The 21246-nt window shown below is 39.5% G+C and overlaps 1 protein-coding gene across 1 annotated transcript in view; it reads left to right on the top strand.

Annotated features, from left to right (window-relative positions):
* LOC139751996 (CD109 antigen-like) overlaps nt 1–21246 on the top strand; it is a 364823-nt gene that overhangs the window by 86830 nt on the left and 256747 nt on the right. Inside the window, exons 8-10 of the mRNA XM_071667757.1 lie at nt 1507–1629; nt 2757–2978; nt 10906–11049. Coding sequence (XP_071523858.1) covers nt 1507–1629; nt 2757–2978; nt 10906–11049 — 489 coding nt within the window. The remainder of the gene's footprint in view (nt 1–1506; nt 1630–2756; nt 2979–10905; nt 11050–21246) is intronic.

The following is a 21246-nucleotide window of genomic DNA, read 5'->3' as shown; positions in this document are numbered from 1 at the left end:
TTCTCATCCTCAGTATATCATTCTCATCCTCGGTATATCATTCTCATCCTCAGTATATCATTCTCATCCTCAGTATATCATTCTCATCCTCATTATATCATTCTCATCTCGGTATATCATTCTCATCCTCAGTATATCATTTTCCTACTCAGTATATCATTTTCATTCTCAGTATATCATTCTCCTACTTAGTATATCATTTTCATTCTCAGTATATCATTCTCCTACTCAGTATATCATTCTCATCCTCAGTATATCATTCTCCTGCTCAGTATATCATTCTCATACTCAGTATATCACTCTCATCCTCAGTATATCATTCTCCTACTCAGTATATCATTCTCATCCTCAGTATATCATTCTAATCCTCAGTATATCATTCTTATCCTCAATATATCATTCTCATCCTCAGTATAGCATTCTCCTACTCAGTATATCATTCTCATCCTCAGTATATCATTCTCCTCCTCAGTATATCATTCTCATCCTCAGTATATCATTCTTATCCTCAGTATATCATTCTCATCCTCAGTATATCATTTTCCTACTCAGTATATCATTCTCATCCTCAGTGTATCATTCTCCTACTCAGTATATCATTCTCATCCTCAGTATATCATTCTCCTACTCAGTATATCATTCTCATCCTCAGTGTATCATTCTCCTACTCATTATATCATTCTCATCCTCGGTGTATCATTCTCTTACTCAGTATATCATTCTCATCCTCAGTGTATCATTCTTCTCCTCAGTAAATCATTTTCATTCTCAGTATATCATTCTTATCCTCAGTATATCATTCTCATTCTCAGTGTATCATTCTCCTACTCATTATATAATTCTCATTCTCAGTATATCATTCTCATCCCCAGTATATCATTCTCATCCTTAGTATATCATTCTCCTACTCAGTACATCATTCTCATCCTCATTATATCATTCTCATCCTCAGTATATCATTCTCCTACGTAGTATATCATTTTCATCCTCAATGTATCATTCTCATCCTCATTATATAATTCTCCTACTCAGTATATCATTCTCCTACTCAGTATATCATTCTCCTACTCAGTATATCATTTTCCTACTCAGTATATCATTTTCATCCTCAGTATATCATTCTCATCCTCAGTATATCAATCTCATCCTCAGTGTATCATTCTCCTACTCAGTATATCACTCTCACCCTCAGTATATCATTCTCCTATTTAGTATAACACTCTCATCCTCAGTATATCATTTTCATCCTCAGTATATCATTCTTCTACTCAGCATATCATTCTCATCCTCATTATATCATTCTCATCCTCAGTATATCATTCATTTTCAGCTAAAAAGTACTTTTCATCAAATACTTTTATTGACCAAATTACTGAATTTCCACGGCATTACATGACTAAATATTACCTCGTTTTTGGAAATGGACTAATGTTTATTAATATAGGCATCAGTAAACATTAACAGATGCTTCAATAGCAAGTAAGAGAATATGATAAATGTTGACAGGTGGCAGTATCATACCATGACCTACAGCCTCTTGATGTTGAGAAACTTCGGAGCTCCAAGCTTATTGTGAAGGTTGATGCTGTGTCAGAGTCTGGAGCCAGGGACACTGTCTTTGATGAAGAGGTGAGGAAACTTAGCTCTTTGCATTGCATCTCTCTAACAGCTGACTGTTAACAAGATTTTGTATCTAACCAGATCCCTCCTGCTCCTAAGATACATCATAAGTAGGATTTTGTGTAGACTATCCAATAGAGTTAAAGCCTCCCTCACTCCATCCTTCTATCTTCATCCCTGTCCTCAGGTACCCTTTCATCCATCAAATTCTGACACATATACCTTCTAAGTCAGTCAGCCTTTGCTCATCCCCTCTCATTGTCCAAACCATTTTAGCCTAACCCCAGTCAGCCTCCTCAGTCAGGCTTACCTCTCTTACTATCATAACATACGTAGTTGGCTTACTTCACACTACATTTTATCCCTAGACATTTCATCTCCAAAGAGACCAAGCTTCTCTCTTTAGCGTTTATGGACTGAAAATTACGTCCATGCAACACAATAGTAACTCCTGTAACTTCAGACTAACCAATCGATGTTCTAAAAGGCACTGGTGCAGGGTTGCTGCTTGGTCAGAGTTGGGTCTGGGATGGAGGAAGCTGGCCATTACCATCAAATTAGTGGTTTAGTGAAGGATAAGAGGCAGTAACCTTATCAAAGGTCATGGATAAGAGGGGCCCTCATCCCTGTGAATTGTATGGATTCTTCTAGGCTTTGCATCATAAATCCAGTTAGGTGTTTTTCATCAAGACTCTAAGTCAGTACCCTAGTGAGGGTTTTTCATTTAGGCTTTGATTCTGTATCCTAGTTAGGGTTTTTCATCAAGACTGTCACTAGCCCAATGAGTTTTTTTTTATTTTTCAAACCTTATTTTTCACACACCCGGTCACTAATGATTTTTTTATTCTAAGCATCCCAAGTCTTGGTTTGTGTCTTGGAAAAAGTTGTTTACAATACTTTTGTATTAAAATTTATTGAGTGTATATATATGTGCTTGCATGCATGCAAGTCTGGTTACTTAATTGCTTGCTTGTATGAGTGAGATGAGTTAGTGTCATGTAACAGGATGAAGTATTTAAACCATTGATATCTTTGTTGTCATCACCACTAACATGTTAGATTATAGGAAGATAGGAGATAAAATTTAGGGAAGGACGACAGAGATACTAATGCATTACCTTGATTTTTTTTCACAGATTCCACAGGTAAACTCGGAAAATGAGGAAAATGAGTTTCTGGACTCATCTTGGCTATACAACAAGCGGTTGCAGGCAGTCTTAGCAGATGATCCTGACTATAGAATTGAAGACTATGACTATAACTTTCATTTGGACTCTGACTCTGGGATGCGTTACTTAACAAAAAATGAACTGGTGGAGAAAAAGTTAGAGATATTTCTCAGGAATCAGGAGTTCCAGGTAACTATATTTTATTCTGGATTTTTGTTTTCATATCCAATTGATTCTCCTGCTTTAGTAAGGCAGGTAGCACTAGGAGCTTCTCCTGTATTAGTAAGGAAGGTAGCACCAGGAACTTCTGCATTAGTAAGATAGCTCCAGGAATGCATATGACAAAGACCTCATTTACAAGCATCAACTCTGGCTGTCATACATGGTGTAGTGAAATGTCTTTAGTTTGAAATGGCTGGGACCAAACAGTTGCTAGACTAACAGTTTTTATGGAGTATAGATAGGGAACATTTCAAAGGATTATGAAGGTTTACTGTGAAGTAGTCTTGAAATGCTAGCTGATTTTATTAATGAAATATAGTGATCAGATTCACAGCTCTTTTATACTAACATGATATCCAATTTGAAGAGGAAACCCTAAAAAAAAAATTATGAATTATTTAACTCTTTTTTCATATTAATCCTGAGCATATTCTGGCTAAGTGTTTGCTTGAACATTGAGATATACAGTACTTTAAAAAAAGAATTATTACATTTATAACAAATTAGTCTGTAATTTAACCTGTATATACATACTTATCTATCTATATCTGAAATGACCATTTCCTTCTGGAATTCTCTTGGGTGGTTAGTTGGGGGATGGCAAAAGAGTCTCCATCCATAACAGGCCACTGACAGAGGGCAACCCTTGAAAGTGTTTCCAAAGGCTTTTACTTAATGTTCCAGCCTGTTACTTCTACCTAATGCTCACACCTGAATTTTTCTTACCTACTACTATCTAATGTTTCTTCTGATTAAATGCTTCTGATTAAATACTATTCACCATAGGAAAATCTAGAGATACGAAGAATGAGTTGAGTGAGTTAAGTATTGTCAAGTGTTACATTTGAAAAAGAGGGTTTGTGTGTTTATGGACAAAATGCCAGCAGTCCATGTGTGAGTGAGGCATAAAGATAAAGCAGCTACCTGAGTTAAAGGAATACAACCTTACAACCACTTAAGTGCTGGCTCATTATGCAACTGTCACTTGTCCCCTGATACCTTGGTGGGTAGCACTGGTATTATACCTCCCCGATCGGTGGTTGCCTTTCCTACTACTCCGTGTCTTATGCATGTAGAAATGTGAAAGGTATGTCTTTTGGAACATGTAAGGGAAGAATGCATATGGGAACGAGTTAATGTTTAGACTACTAAGATATACAGAAATACAAACCTATGATATTTGTAATCCAAATAATTATCCTAATACTGTAAGTGGATGGAGTATATAGATTGGGAGATAGCAGATGTGGGACCAACAGCTTTGTAGTCAGTGGTCAAGAGGCAGTGAGGAGTAGAGTATGGTATCTGCGTATGGTGAGTGTAGGGTAATTTCCCCTCTCTATAACAGTTCAGTACAGTATTGATTTTCTCTTGAGACACTTTGTCAATGCATTTGATTAATAGATGGATGAATGCATGCTACGAATGGAGTCGCTTTCAGTTTAGAATATTAATATTTTCTTCCGGTTCTTCTTTAAGTCATAGATGGTTGACATATCAGCACCATAATCAGCACACACTTTTTTTTCACTGATACCCTTTTACCAAGCTTTTGTAGAATTGCTGATTTTTTCTTAGGACAGTAAGTGTAACATGCTTACATTTGGCAGGACTGAACTCCTTATGAGGGAGCAGTCTTTTATAGGAATCCATAGGGAAGGCTCCAAAGTTTATAACTTGTTTGGATAAGTAAGGTCATATGCAAAATCACTTTGTTCAAATGAACAAGGATGTTGACTCTTCAAGTTTACCATGCCTGATTGAGGCTCCATGGCTAGCTAGAATGATAAAGAACAACAATCTGTTGCTCAGTAACATTCTTTTTATTTCTGTACATTCTCAGTCTTATAGTTTGTATGTTGTTTTATGCATTTTGCTGTAATTCACATGAACCATTAGTTTAAAGTGTACATAGATGTATGTACAAAAATGAGTCGCTGCATTAGTTGTGTGCCCATGCTGTTACAATACCTGACCATAGTAGATATCCTTAAGATGAAGCAATCTTTTCTTCAGTTACACAATGGTGTTCTCTATTTTTCTTAGTTTTTGAGGATTGACAGTTTTTGATATATTGTTTTGTTACTTTTGCAATATATTACATGAAACCTAGATGTGAGATAAACAAGAATTCAATTGTTTGTACATGCAGAAATGTGCTACTATGTTATCCATGAGGCCATACTGTTACTGCATGGTGACCGCTTGTGGTTGAAATCGTTGTGCGGAAGTATTCTCATCTACAATTACACAGTTAGATTCTGTATTTTTTTATGTCAGCTGAGACAGCACAGGCACCTGAATGCCCAGATCAAAGTCATCTCATTTACTTGAAGGCTATGATTGGAGTGTCTGAATGTTTATGAATGTAAACAAGATGAGATGAGAGGAGAGATAGGTATCATGTTTGAGGAAAGAAACCTCATTGTTGTGGCTCTGAGTGAAATGAAACTCAAAAGAAAGGGAAAAATGGTTTGGAAATGTCTTGGGAGAAAGGTCAGGGGTTGGTGAGTGGACATGAGCTAAGGAAGGAGTATCACTACTCCTGAAGCAGGAGTTGTAGGAGTGTGATAGAGTGTGAGGAAGTAAATTCTCAACTAATGTGGGTAGGACTGAAATTGGATGGGGAGAGATGGATGATTATTCATGCTTATGCACATAGCCATGAAAAGAAGATCTTGAGAGGCAAGTGTTTTGGGAGCAGCTGAGTGAGTGTGTCAGCAGTTTTGGTGCAAGAGACTGAGTATTACTAATGGATGATTTAAATGTGAACATAAGTAATTTGGCAGTTGAGGGTATAATTGGTGTGCATGGACTATTTAGTGTTGTGAATGGAATTGGTGAAGAGCTGGTGGAAATGTATGCTGAAAAAGGCTGTTGATTGGGAATACCTAGTTTAAAAAGAGAAATATACTCAAGTATATGTATGTGAGTAGGAGAGATGGCCAAAGGGCATTATTAAGTTACATATTAATTGATAGGTGTGTAAAAGAAAGACTTTTGATGTAGATATGCTGAGAGGGGCAGCTGGTGGGATATCTGATAACTATCTTGTGGAGGCACAGGTGAAGGTTTGTAGAGGTTTTCATAAAAGGGGAGACAGTGTCAGGAGAAGAGAGTGGTGAGAGTAAGTGAGCTTTGAAAGGAGACTTGTGTGAGGAAGTACCAGGAGAGATTGATTGTAGAATGGCTAAAGGTAAGAGCAAATGAAGTGAGGGGAATGGGTGAGGAATGGGAGGTATTTAGTTAAGCAGTGATGGCATGTGCAAGATATTCATGTGGCATATGAAAAGTGGGATGAAGAAGTAAAGTTACTAGGGAAAGAGAAAAGAGAGGTGTTTGGGTGGACTTACAAGGAAGGAGTGCAAATGATTGGGAATGTATAAAAGAATGTGGTAGGAGGTCAAGAGGAAGATGGAAGGGTTGAAAAAGAGGGCAAAGTAGAGTTGGGATGAGAGAATATCTTTAAACTTTAGGGAGAATAAAAAGATGTTTTGGAAGGAGGTAGATTATGTGCAAAAACAAGAGAACATATGGGAACATTGGTGAAGAGGGTAAAAGGGGAAGTGATAATAGGTAGAGATGGAGTGAGGAGGAGATGGAGTGAGTATTTTGAAGAATTCTTGAATGCATTTAAAGATAGGATGTTTTGGTCAGGGTGGTATGTGAGGTAAGGGTGTCATGGACAGTGGTTTGGTGAAAAGAGGAGGTAGTGAAAGCCTTGTGGAAGATGAAATCCAGCAAGATGGCGGGTTTAGAAAGTATTGCAGTTGATTTATTAAGAAAGGGGTTGACTGTGTTGATGATTGTTTGGGAAGGATATTTATTGTATGTGTGGATCATGGTGAAGTGCCTGAGGATTGGAGGCATGCAATTATAGTGTCATTGTGCAAAGGCAATGGGGATAAAGATTAGTGTTCAATTGAAACTACAGAGCAAATGACATGAGGGTCATGGGTGAGGAATGGGATGCATTTAGGGAAGCAGTGATGGCTTGCACAAAAGATGCATGTGGCATGAGAAAGTTGGGAGGTGGGCAGATTAGAAAGGGTGGTGAGTGGTGGGATGAAGAAGTAATGTTGTTATTGAAAGAGAAGAGAGAGGCGTTTGGAAGATACTTGCTGGGAAGTAGTGCCAATGACTGGGAGATGTATAACAAAGAGGCAGGAGGTCAAGAGAAAGGTACAAGAGTTGAGAAAGAGGGTATGTGAGAGTTGGGGTGAGAGTATCATTAAATTTTAGTGAGAATTAAAAGATGCATTGGAAGGAGGTAAATAAAGTGCATAAGATGAGAACAAATGTAACATTGGGGGGGAGGGGTGTGGAAAGGTAATAACAAGTAGTGATGAAGTGAGGAGATGAGGTGAGTATTTTGAAGGTTTGTTGAATGTGTTTGATGATAGAGTGGCAGGTATAGGGTGATTTGGATGGGATGGGGTGTAAAGTTAGAGGATTAGGGAGAATGGTTTGGTAAACAGAGAAGAGGTAGTGAAAGCTTTGTGGAAGATGAAAACTGGCAAAGCAGGTTTGGATGATATTGCAATGGAATTTATTAAAAAAGGGGGTGACTGTGTTGTTGATTGGTTGATAAGGATATTCATTGTATATATAGATCATGGTGAAATGCTTGAGGATTGGCGGAATGCATGCATAGTGTCATTGCACAAAAGCAAAGGGGCAAAAGTTGAGTGTTCAAACTACAGAGGCATAAGTTTGTTGAGTATTCCTAGAAAATTATATGGGAAGGTATTGATTGAGAGGGTGAAGGCATGTACAAAGCATCAGACTGGGGAAGAACAGTGTGGTTGCAAAAGTGATAGAGGATGTGTGGATCAGGTGTTTGCTTTGAAGAATGTGAGAAATACTTCAAAAAACAGATGGATTTGTTTGTAGCATTTATGGATCTGGAGAAGGTATATGATAGGGTTGATAAAGATGCTTTCTGGAAGGTATTAAGAGTATATGTTGTGGAAGTTAAGTTGCTAGAAGCACTGAAAAGTTTTTACCAAGTATGTAAGGCATGTATACGCGTAGGAAGAGAGGAGAGTGATTAGTTCCCAGGGAATGTCAGTTTGTGGCAGGGTTGCGTGATGTCCCCATGGTTGTTTAATTTGTTTATGGATGAGGTGATTTGGGAGGTAAATGCTGGAGTTTTCGAGCGAGGGGCAAGAATGCACTCTGTTGTGGGTGAGAGGGCCTGGGAAGTGAGTCAGGTGTTGTACGCTGATGATACAGATTTGGTAGTTGATTCGTGTGAGAAACTGCAGAAGTTGGTGACTGAGTTTGGTAAAGTGTGTGAAAGGAGAGTGTTGAGAGTAAATGTGAATAAGAGCAAGGTTATTATGCTCAGCAGGATTAAGGGACAAAGTAATTGGGAGATAAGTTTGAACGGAGAAAAATTGGAGGAAGTGAAGTGTTTTAGATATCTGGGAATGGACGTAGCAGCGGATGGAACCATGAAAGAGGAAGTGTGTCGCAGGATGGGGAGGGGGCGAAGGTTCTGGGAGTGATGAAGAATGTGTGGAAGGAGAGAACATTATCGCGGAGAGCAAAAATGGGTATGTTTGAAGGAATAGGGGTTCCAACAATGTTTTATGGTTATGAGGCATGGGCTATAGATAGGGTTGTATGGAGGAGGGTGGATGTGTTGGAAATGAAATGTTTGAGGACAATAAGTGATGTGAGGTGGTTTGATTGAGTAAGTAATGAAAGGGTAAGATAGATGTGTGGTAATGAAAAGAGTGTGGTTGAAATGTTTTGGACGTATGGAGAGAATGAGTGAGGAAAGATTGACAAAGAGGATATATGTGCCAGAGGTGGAGGGAACAAGAAGTGGGAAACCAAACTGGAGGTGGAGGATGTAGTGAAACAGATTTTGATTGATTGTTATTTGATTGGGGCCTGAACTTACAGGAGGGTGAAAGTTGTGCAAGGAGTAGAGTGAATTGGAATGATGTGGTTTATCGGGGTTGATGTACTGTCAGTGGACTGAATCAGGCCATGTGAAGCATCTGGGGTAAACCATGTAAAGGTCTGTGGTGCCTGGATGTGGATAGGGAGCTGTGGTTTCAGTGCATTACACATGACAGCTGGAGACTGAGTGTGAACGGATGTGGCCCTTTTTGTTCTTTCCTGGCATTACCTCGCTGAAAGGGGGAAGGGGATGCTATATCCTGTGTGGCGAGGTAGTGACAGGAATGGATGAAGGCAAGCATGTATGAATATGTACATGTGTATATATGTATATGTCTGTGTATGTTTATGTATGTATATGTTGATATGTTATCCCTGGGGACAGGGGAGAAAGAATATCTTCCACGTATTTCCTGCGTGTCATAAAAGGCGACTAAAAGGGGAGGGAATGGGGGGCTGGAAATCCTCCCCTCCCATTTTTTAATTTTCCAAAAGAAGGAACAAAGTAGGGGGCCAAGTGAGGATATTCCCTCTAAGGCTCAGTTCTCTGTTCTTAACACTACCTTGCTAACATGGGAAGTGGCGAATATGTATAAAAAAAATGATATGTATATATATGTATATGTGCATGTATGGGCATTTATGTATATATATGTGTATATACATTAGTATACTTATGTAAGTAGGAGAGATGGCCAGAGAGAGTTATTGGATTATGTGTTAATTGATAGGCGCATGAAAGAGAGACTTTTGGATGTTAATGTGCTGAGAGGTGCAACTGGAGGGATGTCTGATCATTATTGTGTGGAGGCAAAGGTGAAGATTTGTAGAGGTTTTCAGAAAAGAAGAGAGAATGTTGGGGTGAAGAGAGTGATGAGAGTAAGTGAGCTTGGGAAGGAGACTTGTGTGAGGAAAACCAGGAGAGACTGAGTACAGAATGGAAAAAGGTGAGAGCAAAGGATGTAAGGGGAGTGGGGGAGGAATGGGATGTATTTAGGGAAGCAGTGATCGCTTGCGCAAAAGATGCCTATGGCATGAGAAGTGTGGGAGGTGGGCAGATTAGAAAGGGTAGTGAGTAGTGATATGAAGAGGTAAGATTATTAGTGAAAGAGAGAGGCATTTGGATGATTTTTGCAGGGAAATAGTGCAAATGAGTGGGAGATGTATAAAAGAAAGAGACAGGAGGTCAAGAGAAAGGTGCAAGAGGTGAAAAAGAGGGGAAATGAGAGTTGGGGTGAGAGAGTATCATTAAATTTTAGGGAGAATAAAAAGATGTTTTGGAGGGAGGTAAATAAAGTGCGTAAGACAAGAGAACAGATGGGAACATCGGTGAAGGGGGCTAGTGGGAGGTAATAACAAGTAGTGGTGATGTGAGAAGGAGATGGAGTGAGTATTTTGAAGGTTTGTTGAATGTGGTAGATGATAAAGTGGCGGATAAAGGGTGTTTTGTTCGAGGTGGTGTGCAAAGTGAGAGGGTTAGGGAGAATGATTTGTTAAACAGAGAAGAGATAGTAAAAGCTTTGTGGAAGATGAAAGCCAGCAAGGCAGTAGGTTTGGATGGTATTGCAGTGGAATTTATTAAAAAAGGGGGTGACTGTATTATTGACTGGTTGATAAGGACATTAATGTATGTATAACTCATGGTGAGGTGCCTGAGGATTGGCAGAATGCATGCATAGTGCTATTGTACAAAGGCAAAGGGGATAAAGGTGAGTGTTCAAGTTACAGAGGTATAAGTTTGTTGAGTATTCCTGGGAAATTATATGGGTGAGTATTGATTGAGAGGGTGAAAGCATGTTTCCTGGGATTACTTTGGTATCTTATCTTGTTTTTTATTGACCACTTGTATTGTGACCTGAAAGTGTGCTTGGTCCATTTATCTTGTGGTAATGAGACTTGCTTGGATATCCAGAACTCACCCAGACTAAGATATTAAAACTTGTTAAGAAATTAGAATTGTTCCAATATCCATTTCTTGCAGAAATATCGTGAAAAGGGGGTGTTCCACTTTAAAGTGGATGTACCAGACAAAACAGCGACACTGTCTTTAACTGCTTCTTACCAGGACGACATGAGTTCAGTAGCTTCAGCAAGTGCCCAGGCAGTGGCTTACTATTCTTCTAAGGTAAGTTTTTCTAAATCTTAGTGCATGATAGATTTAATAATGCAACAGACTTTGTAGGATATAGTTCAGGTAAGTCCTAATTAGCCATATGTGAAACAGAGCAGTGCAGTTGTATGGAGTTTTACGTTGAAGCCTTTTGTGAGTGTTAATTTGGATTTGATTATACCACTTAAACATTAGGGAATTTTTACTGTTGCACCTGTTTTATAAGCTACTGGTGCATGACTTTTAAGGAGAATCACTCAAGAGGTGCTGTATATTCATAATATAGGAAAGCAACATTTTATTTCTTTCATACTTGATTGCCATTTTCCATGTTTTTGAGGTAGCACTGGGATCAGATGAAGAAGGGCCTCAATCACATACGTCCATTCTATAGTTGCCATGTGTAGTGTGCTGAAAACCACAGGAAAGCAACATGTGACAACAGTTTGGGTAATCCATGTTTTTGGATCTACAGTATAGCCCAAACAAGTAGTTTTTACATGACTGTGAAATAGTCCTCCTTAGCATAACATGAAATAGTCAATGTACAGAAATTTTTTCATTATTATCTTTATGTAAAGTTAGATAATGACCAAGAAAATTACTGCTTTTTTTGATTTTTGCAGGGAATGTTTTCCTGAAAAAATGCTTGTTCAGTGATATGTACAATTTGGATACAATATGTGGGAAAGAAGAGATGCTTTTCCAACACCCCCAAAGCTGTCTCTTTTTTCAATCCTGCAATAGAAAAAAGTGTATTTACCAATTTTTTGAGGACTCTTCATGCGTGAAGCCTTTGCACAGACCACACTTGAGCTTCAAGCCATTTCTGATCTTGATCTTCCATCTCTATCACTGACATTTTTTCCATTTCTCCAGTTAAAAGATGTCTCATTCTTGTTATTTTGCTAGCATTTATTGGGATTGACTGAACAACAGCATTATTCATTTTCACTGCAATCTTGTAAATTGTCTGTGTAGTAGATTTTTTTATTTTGTACAATACACACGTGAGGGAGGCAATAGACTTGCCACTCAAGGCCATCTGGTAATGTCAAGTATTATTTTCAGTTTCAGCATTTCCTTTGGTTTCCTCATGATGGGTGCCAGTGTGCAAGAACATAGTTCAGAACGTACATAAATACAAAATAAATCCATACAAATTTCAAGCATGGTATATTTTAATGGAGAGAGATTTGCTACATAAGAGGCATTTTCTGCTGCAGATGGGGAGTCAAATTTAGCTGTGTCTCAATATCGAATAGATTTTGATCTGAACAGAATCCCTTCAGTCATGTTAGAGGGGTATATTCTTTTTTAAAGATGCTCTAAGTTGAATTTTTTGCTATTTGTAATTGTGAAGTTTTTGATATATGAAATACATATCTGGCTGTAATAAACTCTCTCAATACACATGTGATACCAACAAAGCCTCCTTCAGTATTAATAAAAAAATGTGGTACTGAATCAAATTAATGCACCCACAAAAGAATTTCATAGATTTATCAAAATTATAGTGTCTCTCTATTTATCTATATCTCTGATGCCCATTCCCTGTGGAAACTCCCTTGAGAGGGTGGCCATGGCAAAAGTCTCCATAACTGGTGAACACCACTGCTGTTTCATAGCCTTTAGTGCTTTACCTATAACATTGCACCTGCAGAGGGCAACTCTAGTGCAGTGTTTTTAGAGGGGCCTACCTAATGTTCCCACCAACCCCTATTACTTAATGTGTCTGCCCAATGTTCCAACTTACTTCTAACCTACAAACAATCTAACAAAGCATTTTTTATTACATTAGCTTGATAATTATCCTTTTGAATGGTACAACTAAATAGATTTGTCAAGCAGATGGGAAGTAGTAGCTAAACAAGTAGGCATCATGTTGTTAGGGAGGAGTAGGAGGGGTATTTATGTACATGATACCAACAAAATTTCTTTTTCAATGATAGAAAGGTTTATTATGAAATTAATCAAGAAAGAAAGAAAATATCTAAATAGAACTTTTAACTGAATGTGAATAAGAGCAAGGTTATTAGGTACAGTAGGGTTGAGGGACAAGTCAATTGGGAGGTAAGTTTGAATGGAGAAAAACTTGAGGAAGTGAAGTGTTTTAGATATCTGGGAGTGGATTTGGCAGCTGACGGAATCATGGAAGTGTAAGTGAGTTGTGGGGTGGGGAGGGGGCGAAAGTTCTGGGAGCATTGAAAGCAGAAATGGGTACGTTTGAAGGAATAGTAGTTCCAACAATGTTATATGGTTGTGAGGCGTATGCTATAGATAGAGTTGTGTGGAGGAGGGTGGATGTGTTGGAAATGAGATGTTTGAGGACAATATGTGGTGTGAGGTGGTTTGATCGAGTAAGTAATGAAAGGGTAAGAGAGATATGTGGTAATAAAAAGAATGTGGTTGAGATTGCAGAAGAGGTTGTTTTGAAATGGTTTGGTCACATGGAGAGAATGAGTGAGGAAAGATTGACAAAGAGGATATAATTGTCAGAGGTGGTGGGAAGAAGAAGTGGGAGACCAAATCAGAGGTGGAAGGATGGAGTGTAAAAGATTTTGAGCAATCGGCCTGAACATGCAGGAGGGTGAAAAGCATGCAAGGAATAGAGTGAATTGGAACGATGTGGTATACTGGGGTCAACGTGCTGTCAGTGGATTAAAGCAGGGCATGTGAAGCGTCTGGGGTAAACCTTGGAAAGTTCTGTGGGGCCTAGATGTGGAAAGGAAGCTGGGTTTTTGGTGCATTATACATGACAGCTAGAGACTGAGTGTGAACAAATGTGGCCTTTGTTGTCTTTTTCTAGCGCTACCTTGCATGCATGCGGGGGAAGGGGTTGTCATTTCATGTGTTGCGGGGTAGTGACGGGAATGAATAAGGGCAGCAAGTATGAATTTTGTACATGTGTATATATGTGTATGTCTGTGTATGTATATGTACGTATACGTTGAAATGTATAGGTATGTATATGTGCATGTGTGGACGTGTATGTATATACATGTGTATGTGGGTGGGTAGGGTCATTCTTTCGTCTGTTTCCTTGCATTACCTCGCTAACGCGGGAGACAGCGACAAAGTATAATAAAAAATGAATAAATATAGAACTTTTAACTGAACAGAAAATTGCTACCAACATATCTTTTTCAACCTGCTGAGGCTAGTGATTTAGATTTGATCTATATTTTACTTCAGTGTGTGTTGCAAGCAAATGCTTTTTAATGCTTCTCATGTATACCTTTTATTATAAAGCTTTCAGACTACATACTGTGGGTGCATGATTCTAAAAGTGCACTTTCTGGATAATGCTTGTGCTAGATGGCAACCATAATGAAGAAACCAGATAATACTTAAAATTAATTTTGGTAAGATTTCCTCTCTACATAATATTAAGCACAATGTGCTTTCTCTTTGCAATCCTATTTTTAGCATGGTTTTTTGTATAAGACTATAAGGGCAGAATTTATCAATATATAAAATAGATTGGGGTGTCTGAATGTGTGTGGATGTAACCAAGGTGAGAAAAGAAGAGAGGTAGGTGTATGTTTGAGGAAAGAAACCTGGATGTTCTGGCTCTGAGTGAAACGAAGCTCTAGGGTAAAGGGAAGGGTGGTTTGTGCAAGTCTTGGGAGTAAAGTCAGGGGTTGGCGAGGACAGGAGCCAAGGAAGAAGTAGCACTACACCTGAAGCAGAAGTTTTGGGAGTATGTGATATTGTGTAAGAAAGTAAATTCTAGATTGTTGTGGGTAAAACTGAAAGTGAATGAAGAGAGATGTGTGATTATTGGTGCTTATGCACCTGGTCATGAGGAGAAAGATTATGAGGGGCAAGTGCTTTGGGAGCAGCTGAGTGAGTGTGTCAGCAGCTGTGATGCATGAGACCAGGTTTTAGTGATGGGGAATTTAAATGCAAAGGTGAGAATTGTGGCAGTGGAGGGTATAATTGGTGTACATGGGTGTTCAGTGTTGTAAGTGGAAATGGTGAAGAGCTTCTGTATTTGTGTGCTGAAAAAGAACTGGTGATAGGGAATATTTGGTTTGAAAAGAGAGATATACATAAGTATATGTATGTGAGTAGGAGAGATGGTCAGAGGGCATTATTAGACAATGTGTTAATTGATAAACATGTAAAAGAGAGACTTTTGGATATTAATGTGCTGAGAGGAGCAGCTGGAGGGATGTTTTATCATTATCTTGTGGGGGTGAAGGTGAAGAGTTGTAGAGACTTTTAAAACAGAAGAGAGAATGTTGGGGAGAAGAAAGTGGTGAGAGTAAGTGAGCTTGGAAAGGAGACTTGTGTGAGGAAGTACCAGGAGAGAATGAGTGTAGAATGGCAGAAGGTTAGAGCAAATGACGTGAGGGGAGTGGGTGAGGTATAGGTTGCATTTAGGGAAGCAGAGATGGCTTATGCAAAAGATGCATGTGGCATGAGAAAGGTGGGAGGTGGGCAGGTTAGGAAGGGTAGTGAGTGGTGAGATGAAGAAGTAAGGTTGTTAGTGAAAGAGAAAAGAGAGGCATTTTGATGATACTTGCAAGGAAGGAGTGCAAATGACTGGGGGATGTATAAAAGAAAGTGGCAGGAGTTCAAGAGAAAGGTGCAAGGGTTGAAAAAGAGGCAAATGAGAGTTGGTTTCAAAGAGAGATATACATAAGTATATGTATGTAAGTAGGAGAGATGGCCAGAGAGCGTTATTGGATTACGTGTTAATTGATAGGCGCACGAAAGAGAGACCTTTGGATGTTAATGTGCTGAGAGGTGCAACTGGAAGGATGTCTGATCATTACCTTGTGGAGGCGAAGCTGAAGATTTGTCGAGGTTTTCAGAAAAGAAGAGAGAATGTTTGGGTGAAGAGAGTGGTGAGAGTAAGTGAGCTTGGGAAGGAGACTTGTGTGAGAAAGTACCAGGAGAGACTGAGTGCAGAATGGAAAAGGGTGAGAGCAAAGGACATAAGGGGAGTGGGGGAGGAATGGGATGTATTTAGGGAAGCAGTGATGGCCTGCGCAAAAGATGCCTGTGGCATGAGAAGCGTGGGAGGAGGGTAGATTAGAAAGGGTAGTGAGTGGTAGGATGAAGAAGTAAGATAATTTGTCAAAGAGAAGAGTGAGGCATTTGGACGATTTTTGCAGGGAAATGGTGCAAATGACTGGGAGATGTATAAAAAAGAGGCAGGAGATCAAGAGAAAGGTGCAAGAGGTGAAAAAGAGGGCAAATGAGAGTTAGGGTGAGAGAGTATCATTAAATTTTATGGAAAATGAAAAGATGTTTTGGAAGGAGGTAAATAAAGTGCGTAAGACAAGAGAACAATTGGGATCATCGGTGAAGGGGGCAAAGGTGGAGGTAATAACAAGTAATGGTGTTGTGAGAAGGAGATGGAGTGAGTATTTTGAAGGTTTGTTGAATGTTTTAGATGATAGAGTGGCAGATATAGGGTGTCTTGGTCGAGGTGGTGTGGGAAGGGAGAGGGTTAGGGAGAATGATTTGGTAAACAGAGAAGAGGTAGTAAAAGCTTTCCTGAAGATGAAAGCCAGCAAGGCAGTGGGTTTGGATGGTATTGCAGTGGAATTTATCAAAAAAGGGGGTGACTGTGTTGTTGACTGGTTGGTAAGAATATTTAATGTATGTATAACTCATGGTGAGGTGCCTGGATTGACAGAATGCTTGCATAGTGCCATTGTACAAAGGCAAAGGGGATAAGAGTGAGTGCTCAAATTACAGAGGTACAAGTTTGTTGAGTATTCCTGGTAAATTATATGGGATGGTATTGATTGAGAGGGTGAAAGCATGTACAGAGCATCATATTTGGGAAGAGCAATGTGGTTTCAGAAGTAGTAGAGGATGTGTGGATCAGGTGTTTGCTTTGAAGAATGTATGTGAGAAATACTTAGAAAAGCAAATGGATTTGTATGTAGCATTTATGGATCTGGAGAAGGCGTATGATAGAGTTGATAGAGATGCTCTGTGGAAGGTATTAAGAATATATGGTGTGGGAGGCAAGTTGTTAGGAGCAGTGAAAAGTTTTTTTATCGAGGATGTAAGGCATATGTACAAGTAGAAAGAGAGGAAAGTGACTGGTTCTCAGTGAATGTCGGTTTGTGGCATGTCTCCATGGTTGTTTAATTTGTTTATGGATGGGGTTGTTAGGGAGGTGAATGCAAGAGTTTTGGAAAGAGGGACAAGTATGCAGTCTGTTGTGGATGAGAAGGCTTGGGAAGTGAGTCAGTTGTTGTTCGCTGATGATACAGCACTGGTGGCTGATTCGGGTGAGAAACTGCAGTAGCTGGTGACTGAGTTCGGTAAAGTGTGTGAAAGAAGAAAGCTGAGAGTAAATGTGAATAAGAGCAAGGTCATTAGGTACAGTAGGGTTGAGGGACAAGTCAATTGGGAGGTACGTTTGAATGGAGAAAAGCTGGAGGAAGTGAAGTGTTTTAGATATCTGGGAGTGGATTTTGCAGCGGATGGAACCATGGAAGCGGAAGTGAATCATAGGGTGGGGGAGGGGGGCGAAAGTTCTGGGAGCCTTGAAGAATGTGTGGAAGTCGAGAACATTATCTCGGAAAGCAAAAATGGGTATGTTTGAAGGAATAGTGGTTCCAACAATGTTGTGAGGAAAGATTGACAAAGAGGATATATGTGTCAGAGGTGGAGGGAACAAGGGGAAGTGGGAGACCAAATTGGAGGTGGAAGGATGGAGTGAAAAAGATATTGAGTGATCGGGGTCGAACATGCATGAGGGTGAAAGGCATGCAAGGAATAAAGTGAATTGGAATGATGTGGTATACCGGGGTCGACGTGCTGTCAGCGGATTGAATCAGGGCATGTGAAGTGTCTGGAGTAAACCATGGAAAGTTCTGTAAAGCCTGGATGTGGAAAGGGAGCTGTGGTTTTGGTGCATTATACATGACAGCTAGAGACTGAATGTGAACGAATGTGGCCTTTGTTGTCTTTTCCTAGCACTACCTCTCACACATGCACGGGGAGGAAGTTGTCATTTCATGTGTGGCAGGGTGGTGATGGGAATGAATAAAGGCAGCAAATGTGGATTTTATGATACATGTGTATATATATGTAGATGTCTGTGTATGTATATATATGTATACGTTGAAATGTATTGGTATGTATATGTATATGCATGTGTGGACGTGTATGTATATATATGTATATGTGGGTGGTTTGGGCCATTCTTTGGTCTGTTTCCCGGCGCTACCTTGCTAACGTGGAGACAGTGACAAAGTATGATAAATGTATAATAGATAAAATATATATATATATATATATATATATATATATAATATATATATATATATATATATATATATATATATATATATATGGAGAAGGCATATGATAGAGTTGATAGAGATGCTCTGTGGAAGGTATTAAGAATATATGGTGTGGGAGGCAAGTTGTTAGAAGCAGTGAAAAGTTTTTATCGAGGATGTAAGGCATGTGTACGTGTAGGAAGAGAGGAAAGTGATTGGTTCTCAGTGAATGTAGGATTGCGGCAGGGGTATGTGATGTCTCCATGGTTGTTTAATTTGTTTATGGATGGGGTTGTTAGGGAGGTAAACGCAAGAGTTTTGGAAAGAGGGGCAAGTATGAAGTCTGTTGTGGATGAGAGAGCTTGGAAGTGAGTCAGTTGTTGTTCGCTGATGATACAGCGCTGGTGGCTGATTCATGTGAGAAACTGCAGAAGCTGGTGACTGAGTTTGGTAAAGTGTGTGAAAGAAGAAAGTTAAGAGTAAATGTGAATAAGAGCAAGGTAATTAGGTACAGTAGGGTTGAGGGACAAGTCAATTGGGAGGTAAGTTTGAATGGAGAAAAACTTGAGGAAGTGAAGTGTTTTAGATATCTGGGAGTGGATTTGGCAGCTGACGGAATCATGGAAGTGTAAGTGAGTTGTGGGGTGGGGAGGGGGCGAAAGTTCTGGGAGCATTGAAAGCAGAAATGGGTACGTTTGAAGGAATAGTAGTTCCAACAATGTTATATGGTTGTGAGGCGTATGCTATAGATAGAGTTGTGTGGAGGAGGGTGGATGTGTTGGAAATGAGATGTTTGAGGACAATATGTGGTGTGAGGTGGTTTGATCGAGTAAGTAATGAAAGGGTAAGAGAGATATGTGGTAATAAAAAGAATGTGGTTGAGATTGCAGAAGAGGTTGTTTTGAAATGGTTTGGTCACATGGAGAGAATGAGTGAGGAAAGATTGACAAAGAGGATATAATTGTCAGAGGTGGTGGGAAGAAGAAGTGGGAGACCAAATCAGAGGTGGAAGGATGGAGTGTAAAAGATTTTGAGCAATCGGCCTGAACATGCAGGAGGGTGAAAAGCGTGCAAGGAATAGAGTGAATTGGAACGATGTGGTATACTGGGGTCAACGTGCTGTCATTGGATTAAAGCAGGGCATGTGAAGCGTCTGGGGTAAACCTTGGAAAGTTCTGTGGGGCCTAGATGTGGAAAGGAAGCTGGGTTTTTGGTGCATTATACATGACAGCTAGAGACTGAGTGTGAACAAATGTGGCCTTTGTTGTCTTTTTCTAGCGCTACCTTGCATGCATGCGGGGGAAGGGGTTGTCATTTCATGTGTTGCGGGGTAGTGACGGGAATGAATAAGGGCAGCAAGTATGAATTTTGTACATGTGTATATATGTGTATGTCTGTGTATGTATATGTACGTATACGTTGAAATGTATAGGTATGTATATGTGCATGTGTGGACGTGTATGTATATACATGTGTATGTGGGTGGGTAGGGTCATTCTTTCGTCTGTTTCCTTGCATTACCTCGCTAACGCGGGAGACAGCGACAAAGTATAATAAAAAATGAATAAATATAGAACTTTTAACTGAACAGAAAATTGCTACCAACATATCTTTTTCAACCTGCTGAGGCTAGTGATTTAGATTTGATCTATATTTTACTTCAGTGTGTGTTGCAAGCAAATGCTTTTTAATGCTTCTCATGTATACCTTTTATTATAAAGCTTTCAGACTACATACTGTGGGTGCATGATTCTAAAAGTGCACTTTCTGGATAATGCTTGTGCTAGATGGCAACCATAATGAAGAAACCAGATAATACTTAAAATTAATTTTGGTAAGATTTCCTCTCTACATAATGTTAAGCACAATGTGCTTTCTCTTTGCAATCCTATTTTTAGCATGGTTTTTTGTATAAGACTATAAGGGCAGAATTTATCAATATATAAAATAGATTGGGGTGTCTGAATGTGTGTGGATGTAACCAAGGTGAGAAAAGAAGAGAGGTAGGTGTATGTTTGAGGAAAGAAACCTGGATGTTCTGGCTCTGAGTGAAACGAAGCTCTAGGGTAAAGGGAAGGGTGGTTTGTGCAAGTCTTGGGAGTAAAGTCAGGGGTTGGCGAGGACAGGAGCCAAGGAAGAAGTAGCACTACACCTGAAGCAGAAGTTTTGGGAGTATGTGATATTGTGTAAGAAAGTAAATTCTAGATTGTTGTGGGTAAAACTGAAAGTGAATGAAGAGAGATGTGTGATTATTGGTGCTTATGCACCTGGTCATGAGAAGAAAGATTATGAGGGGCAAGTGCTTTGGGAGCAGCTGAGTGAGTGTGTCAGCTGCTGTGATGCATGAGACCAGGTTTTAGTGATGGGGAATTTAAATGCAAAGGTGAGAATTGTGGCAGTGGAGGGTATAATTGGTGTACATGGGTGTTCAGTGTTGTAAGTGGAAATGGTGAAGAGCTTCTGTATTTGTGTGCTGAAAAAGAACTGGTGATAGGGAATATTTGGTTTGAAAAGAGAGATATACATAAGTATATGTATGTGAGTAGGAGAGATGGTCAGAGGGCGTTATTAGACAATGTGTTAATTGATAAACATGTAAAAGAGAGACTTTTGGATATTAATGTGCTGAGAGGAGCAGCTGGAGGGATGTTTTATCATTATCTTGTGGGGGTGAAGGTGAAGAGTTGTAGAGACTTTTAAAACAGAAGAGAGAATGTTGGGGAGAAGAAAGTGGTGAGAGTAAGTGAGCTTGGAAAGGAGACTTGTGTGAGGAAGTACCAGGAGAGAATGAGTGTAGAATGGCAGAAGGTTAGAGCAAATGATGTGAGGGGAGTGGGTGAGGTATAGGTTGCATTTAGGGAAGCAGAGATGGCTTATGCAAAAGATGCATGTGGCATGAGAAAGGTGGGAGGTGGGCAGGTTAGGAAGGGTAGTGAGTGGTGAGATGAAGAAG

The sequence above is a fragment of the Panulirus ornatus genome, chromosome 12 (genome assembly GCF_036320965.1).
Source record: "Panulirus ornatus isolate Po-2019 chromosome 12, ASM3632096v1, whole genome shotgun sequence".
NCBI lineage: Eukaryota > Metazoa > Arthropoda > Malacostraca > Decapoda > Palinuridae > Panulirus > Panulirus ornatus.
This window is presented reverse-complemented; position numbering and strand designations above follow the sequence as displayed.